Source organism: Pongo pygmaeus, chromosome 16 (genome assembly GCF_028885625.2).
Source record: "Pongo pygmaeus isolate AG05252 chromosome 16, NHGRI_mPonPyg2-v2.0_pri, whole genome shotgun sequence".
Taxonomy (NCBI): Eukaryota; Metazoa; Chordata; class Mammalia; order Primates; family Hominidae; genus Pongo; species Pongo pygmaeus.
This window is the reverse complement of record NC_072389.2, coordinates 48,041,685-48,056,023: the sequence shown is the minus strand read 5'-3', so window position 1 is coordinate 48,056,023 and position 14,339 is coordinate 48,041,685. Positions and strand designations below refer to the sequence as shown.

At 37.8% G+C, this 14,339-nt stretch overlaps 1 protein-coding gene across 4 annotated transcripts in view; it reads left to right on the top strand.

Moving 5' to 3' along the window:
* TTBK2 (tau tubulin kinase 2) overlaps positions 1–14,339 on the top strand; it is a 176,126-nt gene that overhangs the window by 97,233 nt on the left and 64,554 nt on the right. For all 4 annotated transcript variants that reach the window (XM_063652156.1, XM_063652155.1, XM_054452122.2 and 1 more), the window contains 2 exons: positions 8,721–8,786; positions 13,941–14,033. In XM_063652156.1, coding sequence (XP_063508226.1) covers positions 8,721–8,786; positions 13,941–14,033 — 159 coding nt within the window. The remainder of the gene's footprint in view (positions 1–8,720; positions 8,787–13,940; positions 14,034–14,339) is intronic.

Sequence of the window (14,339 nt, the reverse complement as noted above, 5' to 3'; positions counted from 1 at the left end):
GTCTTATATGGTAGCCACTAGCTACCTGTGGCTATAGAGCACTTGGATTGTAGCCAGAGCAAATGAGGAACTGAATTTTATTTTATTTTATTTTAATTTAATTTTATTTTTTTGAGATGGAGTCTCGCTCTGTCGCCCAGGCCAGAGTGCAGTGGCGCCATCTTGACTCACTGCTACCTCCGCCTCCTAGGTTCAAGCGATTCTCTTGCCTCAGCCTCCCCAGTAGCTGGGACTACAGGCACCACCACACCCAGCTAATTTCTTTTTGCGTTTTTAGTAGACAGGGGGTTTCACCATGTTGGCCAGGCTGGTCTTGAACTCCTGACCTCAAGGGATCCACCCTCTTTGGCCTCCTGAAGTGCTGGGATTACAGGCATGAGCCATCACACCTGAACTCAGGCCCAGGAACTGAATTTTAAATTCAATTAATTTTAAGTGGCTATCATATTAGCCAGTGCAGCCCTTGACATATTCTCCATTCTATATTTTGTGTTAACTAGTTTCTTTGTTTTCTTTCTTCTCTCTTCTGCAGATCTTGAGGGTACTTGTTTTGGCGTTAGGGAGCAGATGCAGATAGCTGCCATGACAGGCCTTCATGTTTAGCTTATAAATTTAACCCAATCTACTTTTAATTTTTTTATCCGGTCCCTCTCTCCCTCTTCCCTCTCATATTCCTTTCCCTCTGCTTTTTACATTTATTATTATTATTTAAAGAGACAGGGTCTTGTTCTGTTGCACAGGCAGGAGCGCAGTGGTGCAATCAAACCCATTGTAGCCTCAAATTACTGGGCTCAGGTGATCTTCCTGCCTCAGCTTCTCAAAGTTCTAAAATTACAGGTGTGAGCCACCATACCTGGCCTCCTCTGCTTTTTTATTATTTTATTATTATTATTATTATTTGCTTTTCCCCCTGATTTGATGTATATTATTGTCCTTTTTTATTATTATTTTTCATTTCTATTTTGGGTTTGGGGCACATGTGCAAGTTTGTTATATAGGTAAACTCATGCCATGGGGGTTTGTTATATAGATTATTTCATCACCCGGGTACTAAGCCTAGTACCCAATAGTTATTTTTTCTGCTCCTTCCCTTCCTCCCACCCTCCGTCCTGAAGTAGGCCCCAGTGTACATCATTCCCTTTGTGTCTACGAGTTCTCATCATAACAAATACTGTTTTATTATCACAGTAAATACCCTGTTGGCTGATCAATATGTAATAGTAGTTGGTCTGTTAATTGAAAAGATTCATTAAGGATGAAGAATCATGACATATTACTTTAAGCATTTTTTATATTTTTCTTTGTTTTCTAAGTCTTTTTGTTTTCAAATAGTTAAGACTCATAAGAAGTTACAAAAATAGTACAGTTACCATGTACCTTCATCCAGCTTCCTCCAGTGATAATACCTTACATAATCATAGTACATTGTCGAAACTGGGAAATTGATGTTGGTGTAATATTATTAACTCAAGTACAGACTTAGATTTTACCAGGTTCAACATGCACATTTTGGTGGGGGAGGGGTGGTATATGAAATTTTATCACATGTATAGATTCATATAACCAACTGCTATAGTTTGAATATTTGTCCCATCCAAATCTGATGTTGAAATTTGATTCCCAGTGCTGGAAGTGAGGCCTAATGGGCAGGGTTTGGGTCGTGGGATGGATCACGCATGAATAGATCACTCCCCTCCCTTGGGAGCGGAGGGGTCGTGAGTTCTCACTGTTAGTTCTTATGAGAGCTGGTTGTTAAAAAGAGCCTGGCATCTTCCCCCACCTTCTTGCTTCCTTTCTCACCGTGTGACCTCTGCGCATGCCTCCTCTGCTTTGCCTTCTACCATGAGTGGAAGCAGCCTGAAGCCCTCACCAGAAGCAGATGCTGGTGCCATGTTTCTTGTACAACCTGCATGCAGAACTGCGAACCAAACAGACCTCTTTTCTTTATAAATTTTCAGCCTCAGGTATTCCTTTATAGCAGGGATGTCCAATCTTTTGGCTTCCCTGGGCCACGTTGGAAGAAGAAGAATTGTCTTGGGCCACACATAAAATATACTAACAATAGCTGATGAGCTAAAAAAAAAAATCACAAAAAAGATAATAATGTTTTAGGAAAGTTTATGAATTTGTGTTGTGTTGTGTTCAAAGCCATCCTGGGCCACATGTTGGGCAAGCTTGTTTTGTAGCAGTACAAATGGACTAAGACATCAACACCATAATCCAGATACAAAACTATTCTATCACCACAAAGGAACTTCCTCAAAACATAAATGTATATTTATTTACCAATCTTGTGGTATAGGACCATCAGTCAGAAGGCATTACAGAGGGAATGATGGAGTGTATCTGTTATACCAGTGTGGTGTTTACGGAGTTGGTTTTGACAGCCTCTACTCTTTATCACCTTTAAGATGTATTAGTTACATTAAGTAAGGTTGTGAGGGGCAAAGAAGTCCTAAACTATATATATATGCAACTCTTTGATTCACAATTTCATAGTTGAACTTCTGTTTACCTAATGATTTGAATCTGCCTGTTCATTTTTTGTATGCATCCTGCTTTTAAGGCATTCCCCAGTTTGAGCCCTTCAGCTGGCATCTCACACTGACCCTTTGTGTCTAAGCTCTTGGAGTGACATGTTTTCTCCTGTTGCTCCCTTCCTAACCATTCACCTGAAACTTCCAGTGCCTAGGATTGTAGTAACTTGCATAAGAAAAATGTTTAAAGTCTTTTTTCTCTGTTAGTATTTCAGAATTTAGCTGAATTTGAGATATTTTCTTAATTCCATTGGGAGTAGTTGTATTACATAGTTCTCCTTGCATTTTTTCCCCTGATCCTTTCCCTTTTGTTAGCAATAGGCCAGGGCTCATTCCTAGAGTCATTCTCTTCTTTCTTGATTTATTCTCCTAGGAGTTCATCCCGTCTCTAACATACATTCCCTCCTTTACATTCACACTGCTTCTGCCCTTGTACTAATTTTGTTGTTTCTTGTTTTAATTGTTAGAATAGTTTCCTCACTCATCTCTCTGTCTTCTCCTTTCAGGCTATCTGTTATACTTCCACCAGAGTCAACATCCATCCACAGCATTTTCTCAATCGTTACTTTCCAGCTTAAACATATTTTATGAATTCCAATTACCTACACGTTATAAACCAAATTAAAGAAGACCTTAATTTGACGTTTAAGTCCTTCCTTAATCTGACTTCAACCTATTGTTCTGTTTTTTTTCTCTCATGGTCTGCTGCAGTCATACCAGATTTGTTTCTCTAACACCAACAGTACTTTCCTCCCTCTTTGCATTGTTCACCATGTTCTTTTTACTTAAAATGCATCTCATTTTTTCTATTGTAATTCTGTCAGCCCATCAAGGCCCGATTTATTTTTTCTTTTTTGTTTTCATTTGAATATCTAGGTATCAAATAAAATATGCTCATAGATTGTTAAATACTTTCACTTTTTACTTTCTTTTTCTTTCAAAATGTTTTAAAATATAAATTTCAAATAGGTAATATATTCATGTGATGCAAAAATTAAAGAATTAAAAATGTATCAAAATTAAACACTTATACTCTTTGAAAGACACTGTTAAGCAAATGAAAAGACAAGTCACAGATGGGGAAAAATATTTGCAGAACGCACATCTGATAAAGGTTTTATATCCAAGATCTGTAAACAACTCATACAACTCAATAAAAAGAAAACAACACAATAAAAATGGGCTAAAGATTTGAACAGACATTTTATGAAAGAAGAGATACAAATGGCAAATAAGCATATTAAGAGATGGTCAATATCATTAGTTATTAGGGAAATGCAAATTAAAACCCTTGCAAGAGGCTGGGCATGGTGGGTCACACCTGTAATCCCAGCATTTTGGGAGGCCGAGGTGGGCAGATCACGAGATCAGGAGATTGAGACCATCCTGGCTAACATGGTGAAACCCCATCTCTACTAAAAATACGAAAAATTAGCCGGGCGTGGTGGCGGGCACCTGTAGTCCCAGCTACTTGGGAGGCTGAGGCAGGAGAATGGTATGAACCCGGGAGGTGGAGCTTGCAGTGAGCTGAGATCACGCCACTGCACTCCAGCCTGGAGACAGAGTGAGACTCTGTCTCAAAAACAAAAACAAAAACAAAAAAACCCTGGCAAGATACCACTGCCTACTAGTTAAAATGGTTAAAACAAAAACCAGACAATGCTAAGTGCTGACAAGGGACAGAAATCATTGGTTGTCAGAGACTAGGGGTGGGAGGGATTGACTCAAAGGGGCATTAAGGAAACTTATTGGAGTGATGGAAATATTTGATATCTTAGTTGTGGTGGTAGTTATATGACTTTATATCAGTCAAAACTCATAGAACTGTGTATACGTAAGGTATGAATTTTACTGTAGTAAATGATACCTCAATAATTAAAAGTAAAGCAAATTAAACCTGACTTGAAAATAAATTAAAAAGTTAACAGTGAAATAAATCTCCATTTCACCTCTGCCTATTCCAAATCTACTCATTTCATACACTGTCTCTGATTCTTCCCCCTACTCCCTACATTCACCTTTAGGTAGCTGTACCGTTATTAGTTTCTTAATATATTCTTCCAGAATTTCTTTATTCACATACAACAAATACAAATGAACATTCTTATTTTTCCCTTTTTGATTCAAAAGGTAGCATGATATACATTCTATACCTTTCTTTTTTTCACTTGTCAGTGTATCTAGACGATCTTTCCATGTTGGTATATAGAACTTCCTCATTCTTTTAGACAAGGTCTCGCTCTGTCACCCAAGCTGGAGTGGAGTGGCAAGATCACAGCTCACTACAGCCATGGCTCAGCAGTCCTCCTACCACATCTTCCTAAATAGCTGGGGGATTCTCCCATCTCAGCCTCCCAAGTAGCTGGGGCTATAGGTGTGTGCCACCATGCCCAGCTAATTCTTTAATTCCTTTTTTTTTTTTTTTTTTTAGAGACGGGGGTCTCACTATGATGTTGCCCGGGCTGGTCTTGAACTCCTGGCCTCAAGTGATCCTCCTGCCTTACACTCCCAAAATTCTGGAATTATAGCCATGAACTACTGTGCCCGGCCCCTTTTTTTTTTTTTTTTTTTTTTTGCAGCTTCAGAGTGTATTCCGTTATTTGGGCATACTACAATTTATTTAATCAGTGTCTCCTATTGGCAGACATTTAGGTTGCACAAAATCTTTTGCTATCACAAACACTGATGGTAGTGACTGACTTTGTACATCCACTATTTTTGCACAAATGCAAGTATATCTGTGAGATAGATTTCCAGAAGTGAAATTGTGAGACAAAGTGAATATATGCATTTACAATTTTGATAAATATTGCCGAAGTGCCATCAACTGAGGAAGTTTCAAGAGATTATTTGTTTCAAGACCCAGTAAAGTGCTGCCTATTCCTAAGACTTGTCCTTCCTCCCTCCTACTACATGGAACTAATTCTTACCTCTCCCGAGTGTTTATATTTCATTGTGCTTCACTAATGATATTCATTATAATCTGCTTTAAATTGGAATCATTTGCATATGTGGCTGTTTTTCCCCAATTGGGTTTGAGTTGTCTTTACTACATTAAATAAGGTGATTGAATTTCCTTGATCTGACATTATTTCTTTTTCTTTTTAGAATTAGATGAGGTATGCAAACTGGTATTATTTCTTTGACTACTTATGTCAAGATTTCTCTAAACAGCTGATTTCTTTTTATCTCTATTTCAGCCTTTCTATGGCAGAAGTAAGGTCAGAGCTAGGCCGGGGAAACTCTTAAGTAGAAAGAGTCTCCTGGGCTTGTCTTGGCTAGAATGCATCAGGGAGAAGTCTAGATGCCCAGTCAACTGTGGACTAGGCTGCAGAATGTGATAATAAGTCTGGAGATTTTCATTCTGACAGTTACTGGAATGAAAATAATTGGGCAAAATTACATAACACAAAAAAAATTCTATGTTAGCTGAAGGCTCATGTCAGGTAATGAATAAAAGTACAACCTCTGAAATGTTATTTACTGAAAAAGATTCATAGTAGACTTTTATATATTCTCTTAGACATTTTTCTTCTAAAAGGAGAACTCTCCAACCTTAGTTCCATCAATCAAATTGAGAATATTAGGTATTCCTGTTAATCATGATGTCTTAGGAAAATATTGAGATCCACTGACTATGATTGTCAATGAATGACAGCTAAGAAAATAATGGGGATTTTTTTAAAGATTGCAGGAACTTTTAATTACTGAGACTTGCCCTTAAATAGAAACTATTTTAAAATAGTTGTCTTAAAAACCAAACAAAAGTAAAGGGAAAGAGAGTATTTAATGAAGGAAGAAATGAAATAGCTAACTTGATTAAACATAGATTATAAAAATGAGCAAGTGGAGGAAGAATACGTAGATTGTTTATCCTGTGCAATAACATACGACCAAATTATTCTGGTAAGGATTTTTTTTTTTTTTTGAGACGGAGTCTCACTCTGTCGCCTGGCTAATTTTTGTATTTTTAGTAGAGATGGGATTTCCCCATGTTGGTCAGGATGGTCTCGAGCTCTTGACCTTGTGATCTGCCCGCCTCAGCCTCCCAAAGTGCTGGGGTTACAGGCGTGAGCCACTGCACACGGCCAGGATTTTTAAAATAACATTTACTATCTTTTCTGAGTACAAAAGTAATACATGTTAATTGAGAAAAATTTGAGGTTACTTAAGGAAAAAAACCCAAAAATTATACTAATGAAAAGTGTGTCTATGATCATTTTCAAGTTTGGCAGTTGTCATATTGAGCTACAGTGCCACCCACGAATCGTCAGGGTACTGACTTGATTCTTGTGGAGCAGTAGAATGGAGACAATGTTTGTTTGTTTGTTTTGTTTTTTGTTTTTTTTTTGAGACGGAGTCTCGCTGTGTCGCCCAGGCTGGAGTGCAGTGGCGCAATCTTGGCTCACCGCAAGCCGAGATCACACCACTGCACTCCAGCTTGGGTGACAGAGCGAGAGTCCGTTTCAAAAACAAACAAACAAACAAAAGTAATACAGGTTGAATATCCCTTATTTGAAGTGTTTTGGATTTCAGATTTTTTGTTTGTTTGTTTTTTGAGACAGAGTCTCGTTCTGTCGCCCCGGCTGGAGTGCAGTGGCGCAATCTCCGCTCACTTTAAGCTCCGCCTCCCGGGTTCACGCCATTCTCCTGCCTCTGCCTCCCGAGTAGCTGGGACCACAGGCACCTGCCACCACACCCGGCTAATTTTTTTGTATTTTTAGTAGAGATGGGGTTTCACCGTGTTAGCCAGGATGGTCTCGATCTTCTGACCTCGTGATCCGCCCACCTCAGCCTCGCAAAGTGTTGGGATTACAGGCGTGAGCCACCGCTCCCGGCCAAATGGAGACAATGTTGAAAGACCTTAGTTAATGCCTGGTTTTATTATTTACTGATTTTTGTGTCCTTAGACAAGTTACATACCTCTCAGAGCCTGTATCTATATTTGTAAAATGAGCAAGACAAAGACCTCGCCTGCACAGAGTTTATATTCTATGGGCTAAAAGAAGACAGGCAGTAAACAAATTAAAATAGATTAGCCCTATGTGGTGGCACATTCCAGTAGTTCCAGCTACTTGGGAGGCTGAGGCAGGAGGATCACTTGAGCCTAGGAATTTGAGGCTGCTGTGAACTATGATTACACCACTGCACTATAGCCTGGGCTACAGAGCGAGACCTCATCTCTTAAAAAAATTAAAATCTAAACAAATGGGCAATAAACAGAATAAGAATATAAATAAAATTGATTTGGGGGTAGTAAAGGTGTTATAAGAAAGAAATAAAGCAGAGTAAAAGAATAGAGTGGCACTACAGATGGGGGGAGCAGTATTTTAGATTAGAATGATTAAGGAAAGTTTCTCTGAGGAGGGACATGTGAGCAGAAGCCTTAAAATGGAGTAGAAGAGCTAGCCATTGGAGGGATTCAGGGAGCTGGCATTCCAACTGGAGAGAATCATGTACACTGTTTGGAGCTAAAACCAAAATTGGTCATAAAAGAAACCACGGTAAATCCATTGTGGAAGGAGACAAATGCCAGATCATGAAAAGTCTTGTAGGCTAAGTAAAGAGCTTGGACTTTATTCTAAGTTGAGTTCTCTGAGGACTAGGATCATGTATTTTTCATGTTGGTGTTATTTCTAGTATGTGGCACATACTAAGCACCCGATAACTTGAATTTTTAATACATGAATTGCATATGAAGGTAGGGTACAAGTTGCCACCACCTTTGAATTGAATTTGAATGAAATAGCCAAGATATGAAGAGCTTGGTATCTCAGGTTTACTTAGTGATTCCTCACCATCTAAATATATTTATTTATATCTAGAACCTGAATGTTAATGTATATACTATGATACTTACCATGATTATGGGTATATGAAAGCATTTAATGTTTTCTAATATACAGAATTGTATAGATGTCATAAATGCCTCTGTATTTTAAAATGTAGGTAGGAAAAAAACTGGACTGAAAATTAAAATTTTATCAGTGTTTTTTTTTAAAGATGTGATTTAGAGATAATCTCTCTAGTTTCTTGTAATTTCATAGTTAAAAGTTAGAAATTAAATAGTGTTTTATTGTGACAATAAAGGACATGTTTCTTCCATTTACTTCATGGTTCAAGTGTGCTGAATGTATTGCTGTTTGAAGCTCATTTCTTATTCTTTGCGTGGCTTTGTTGTAGCCTCGAGCTGTGGCAGGCTTTCGAGGGACAGTTCGTTATGCATCAATCAATGCACATCGGAACAGGGTAGGTATCTGAACTACAGTCATGTCTGTATAAGTATGCTAATAGCTTAAATCAGATTGACTTCTTTTTTATTTTATTTTATATATATATATATATATATATATATATATATATATATATATTTTGAAACAGAGTCTTGCATTGTTGCCCAGGCTGGAGTGCAGTGGCCCAATCTTGGCTCACCGCAACCTCTGCCTCCCGGGTTCAAGTGATTCTCCTGCCTCAGCCTCCCAAGTAGCTGGAATTAGAGGTGCCCGCCACCACGCCCAGCTAATTTTTGTATTTTTAGTAGAGACAGTGTTTCACCATATTGGCCAGGCTGGTCTCAAACTCCTGGCCTCATGATCGCCTGCCTCAGCCTCCCAAAGTGAGATTGACTTCTTTACAAAGTACAAAGGTATGGAAAGTGCTTGAGAGTTGAGGATCCCTTTAATAGCTACAAAGTTGCTTGGAATGTTCGTCCTAATTCATTCTTGTGTGGCGCTAATGAGAATGGAATTGGTGATACTAATGCACAGTATAGTGTATCATGCATAATAGATATGTGCAGCTGCTTGGAAAATAAAATTGGATTTGCCAGAAAAGATAATAGCTAAGTATATTTATGTCTTTGGGAAATCTGTGTCCTAAATTAGATATAAGTATTAACAAATTTAATATAGAAGTTTGGGAGGCTGAGGTGGGCAGATCACAAGGTCAGGAGTTTGAGACCAGCCTGGCCAGCATAGCGAAACCCCATCTCTACTAAAAATACAAAAATTAGCTGGGCGTGGTGGCGTGTGCCTGTAGTCCCAGCTACTCGGGAGGCTGAGGCAAAAGAATCACTTGAACCTGGGAGGCGAAGGTTGTGGTAAGCTGAGATCGCGCCACTGCACTCCAGCCTGGGCAACAGAGCAAGACTCTGTCTCAAAAAAATATATATATATATATATTTATTTTTTAATATATATATTTATATATAGAGAGAGAGATAATTTGGAAGAGATTGAACATTTCTTCCAAATTTGAGATAGAGCAAGACTCTGTCTCAAATATATATATATATATTTTTAAATATATATATACATATATAGAGAGAGAGAATTTGGAAGAGATTGAACATCTGTGTAGTATTTCAAGAAATTATTTGGGAATTTAATACTATCAATACCTAATGAAATGTGGGAGTCATCATTTTATCTGTAATATGTATCTAATCTGTGATATCCCTCTCCCCACCAAACCTTTTGTTTTCATGAAGATTTCAAGTGCAGACAATTTTTAAATGTTCGTTTTAGTAAATTGTCCCTTTCCTCTTGGGTTAAATTTTAAAAATATCTCCCCTCACCCCCTTACTTTGGTCCCTTTGTTCTGCGCTGACTTTTTCCCCTTCATCCCGAACTTTATGAGTAGGAAAACTGGGCATTTTTATGGATTATCAATCCTTTAACTTTTTTGCATGGAGTTGAGAAACTGAGCAAGTGATTCCTTGATAAAATAGGGAGAAAAGTATTTTTTGTTGATTTTCTTTACCTTGTTCCTGTTCTGATAAGCCAAAATGAGAACTTGACCAATATATGATAGGAAGAGTATACTGTGGTCTTAAATGCTATGCTGGAGTTAATTTGGCTTCTTATGGCGTGATTATAAATTGAAAATAGTAAAGCTATTTTTCTCGGTGTATAGCACTCTGCCAAGCATTTAAACTCATTTGGTTTGATTCAATGTTGCTTTATTTTATGATATCTAGTCATTTACTTTGTCTTGAAAAGAAGCTCTCTTCCTGATAGAGTCTTATAAAAGTTTAGAAATACTAGGTTTTCCAATTAATTTTATTAAAGAATTATGTCAACATTGGAATCTGTGAAAATACATTATTTTTAAGATAAACATAAGTATTTTCAGAGATTATAATAGCTACATAAGCATTTTCAAAATAGCTAATAGAGATTATGTACTTTTACTGTTTTAATTTAGACAGTGGCGATTTCTTCTAAAAGCCTTTCCAGCACAGTGTCCTCTAACAGTTACTTTGGTAACTTGCTTATTTGTTACTCATCTAACCTTGTAGAGGAACTTGATAGTATATAACAGTGATTCTTAACCCTCTTTTCTGCTCCCAGCACACCTGAGGGTAGAATGCTTTTACTCAGTAACATAGTTCACAACAATTGTTAGTTTGTGAGGTGATGCAGGAGTGCAGCTCTTGGAACTTCCAGAGTTGCTTGTTTAATCTTAAAAGGTTTCCCGGCTAATTCTAACATGCTTCTTTTTTCCATATTCTGAAACCCTGATTTGATAATATCTAAAAATAATACACTCTATTTCTCTTTTTCTGGTTCCTTAAACTTTACTTTTTAGAGACAGGGTCTTGTTCTGTTGCCCAGGCTGGATCATAGTGGCAGGGTCATAGCTTACTATAACCTTGAACTCCTGGGCTCAAGCAATCTTCTCGCTTCAGCCTTCTCAGTAGCTAGGACCACAGGTGCACACCACTGTACCTGGCTAATTTTTTAATTTTTCATATTAACAGTCTTGCTATGTTGCCCAAGCTGGTCTCAAACTCCTGGCCTCAAGCAGTCTTCTAGTCTTGGCCCCCGAAATTGCTGGGATTACATGCATGAGCCACCATGCCTTACCAAATCTTAAAAGTTTTAACATAAATAATTCTTAAATAATACAAGGACTTTTAAAAACACTTGAGCCTGGCCAACATGGTGAAACCCCGTCTCTACTAAAAATATAAAAGTTAGCTGGGTGTGATGGCGGGTGCCTGTAATCTTAGCTACTCGGGAGGCTGAGGCAGGAGAATTGCTGGAACCTGGGAGGCAGAGGTTGCAGTGAGCCGATAGTGCCCCATTGCTCTCCAACCCGGGTTGACGACAACGAGACTGTCTCAAAAAACAAACAAAACAAAAAAAAACACTTGAACTCTGTCATACTGTCTTATTGTTGTTTTACATTTTAATCTTGTTAATATTTATCTCAATACTTTGAAAAAATTACTTTCTTCTGCTTCTTGGGTCACTGTTGAGAACATCTTTGTTACTTTATTTAATTGTTGTTACTTTTTTTTTTTTTTGAGAGACGGAGTCCTGCTCTCTCGCCCTCGCTCGCCCAGGCTGGAGTGCAATGGCGTGATCTTGGCTAACTGCAACCTCCGTCTCCTGGGTTCTAGCAATTCTCCTGCCTCAGCCTCCCGAGTAGCTGGGATTACAGGCATATGCTGCCACGCCCAGCTAATTTTTTTATTTTTTAATAGAGACGGGGTTTCACTGTGTTGCCCATGCTGGTCTTGAACTCCTGAGCTCAGGCAATCCACCAGCTTCAGCCTCCCAAAGTGCTAGGATTACAGGTGTGAGCCACCGCGCTCGGCCTTAATTTGTCCTTTTTAAAGTTTTATTTTATTTTTTATTGTTTGGGAGAATCTTGCTCTGTTGCCCAGGCTGGAGTATACTGGTATGGTCTCAGCTCACTGCAGTCTCAACCTTCTGGGCTCAAGCAGTCCTCCCACCTCAGCCTCCTGCGTAGCTGGGACCACAGGCATTCACCACCACACCTGGCTAATTTTTGTATTTTTTGTAGAGACGGCGCTTTGCCATGTTGCCCAGGCTAGTCTCGAACTCCTGAGCTCAAGCAATTCACCTGTCTTGGCCTCCCAAAGTGCTGGGATTATAGGCATGAGCAACCGTGCCTAGCCAATTTGTCCTTTTTATTTGAATACTTTTGGTATCTTCTCTGTCTTTGGAGTCCTGCATTCAAATGTGCCTAGGTGTGGGTTTTTAAATATTTATCTGTTTGGGATTTGATGTGTTTCCTAACCAAAATGTTCATGTCTTTCCTTGATTCTGGAAGATTCTCATATTCCCTTTTTCCCTTTCTCTTTATACCCTTTTTCCCAGATCACCAAATTGATGCATTAGACTTTCTTAGATTTTTCTTATTTTGTCCTTTGTGCTGCCTCTTAAGTTCACTACTGGATTCTCTAATTCTTTGTGTCTCTGTGCTGCATTCTAGATAATTTCTTCAGATCTGTTTTCCAATTGATTTTTTTCTGCTGTATTTGGTCAGTTTTTAAACCTGCCCATTGAGTTTTTAATTTCTACAATTGTGCTTTTTTTTTCTGGATGTTCTTTTTAGTCATTTTTCAAATCTGGTTGGGTTTTGGTTTGTTTTTATTAAATATGGTTCTTTTCTGATGACTGATTCCATTTTTCATTTTAACATTTTAAACATTCTTCGTATTCTATAATTCCATTTCTGAAATCCTGGGATACTTTTTTCTACTCTTTGTAGCTTCTTTTGACATTAGCTTATTAATATACTTTATAAATTTGAATAATGAACATATGTTTGGTGAGGCTTTTTCTATAGCACTTCTATGAGGTCTGAATTTAGGGATGTATTTATCTTGAGAGGATAAATTTGCTTCTGTCATTCCTGCAGGGCATGAATGTTAATTTCATGCACCCAGAAGTTAATTTCAAGTTAATTTCTAGGCTTGGTTTTTCAGACCACATGGGTATATATTTAATACCCAAATCCAAATGAGGGACAGGCCTGTGGTAACAAATTCCCAGGACAATTTTTTTAAAACTCGTTTTTTTCTTTTGATAGCAGTTAAATTTTACAGAAAATAATTATTACAGTATAATGTACACACCAAATACTGCACTACGGATGTAACCCTTTTAGGGCCCTAGCTATATGGTGGGGGTGGGGTGTATCTCAGTTACAACTCATGTCCTATGTAGGCCCAAGGCCTTTATGCCTGTTCCCTTCGTGGTTGATAAACTCATGACAGATGCCCCCACAGCAGCCAAAACTTCAGCATCAGCTTGCTTCCCTTATTTCCACCTTTTAAAAAATAGCTTTTAAGAGTTTTCTTTCTTCTAAACGAACACATTAACTAATGGGCTGTTATGTTACTTCCAGCGTTTCTATGTTTTGGGGTGTCCTTTGTTTCAAAAAGTTTTTCAATTTGTATATTCTGCCATATAGATTGCTGTATAGCTATGTAAATTTATATATATTTATTTACCATATAATTTTTTGGGAAATAAATTTACATTTTTAGCCTAACAAGGTGAAACAAAATGGTTAGATCCTGAACAATGTAATGTACTCACAAGTAATAGTAATGTTATGTGACTGGATTCTGTTTTGTTTATGAAGGAAATGGGAAGACATGATGACCTTTGGTCCTTATTCTACATGTTGGTGGAGTTTGTGGTTGGTCAGCTGCCCTGGAGAAAGATAAAGGACAAGGTAATTTTGGGAATAGAGATGTCAATTTTGGTAGAAGAACTAAAATTTCTCCTGAATAAACATTTTTGTTGAAAATATACTTATGTATAAGACTTAAAATCTACAAGCATTTTCACTATATCCCAATATATATATTTTTCTGTGTGAGCTGACATTAGAGATCAAATTAATGTTATGAGATTTTTCTGTGTACATGGAGAATAGCTACTAATTGCTTCTGATTAATTTATAGCCCTCCTTCTTAGCTTTTAATTTTATTAGTTCTCCCCTTTGTTTTTGTAAGTCAAGTAAGCTTTTAGTTTTTGA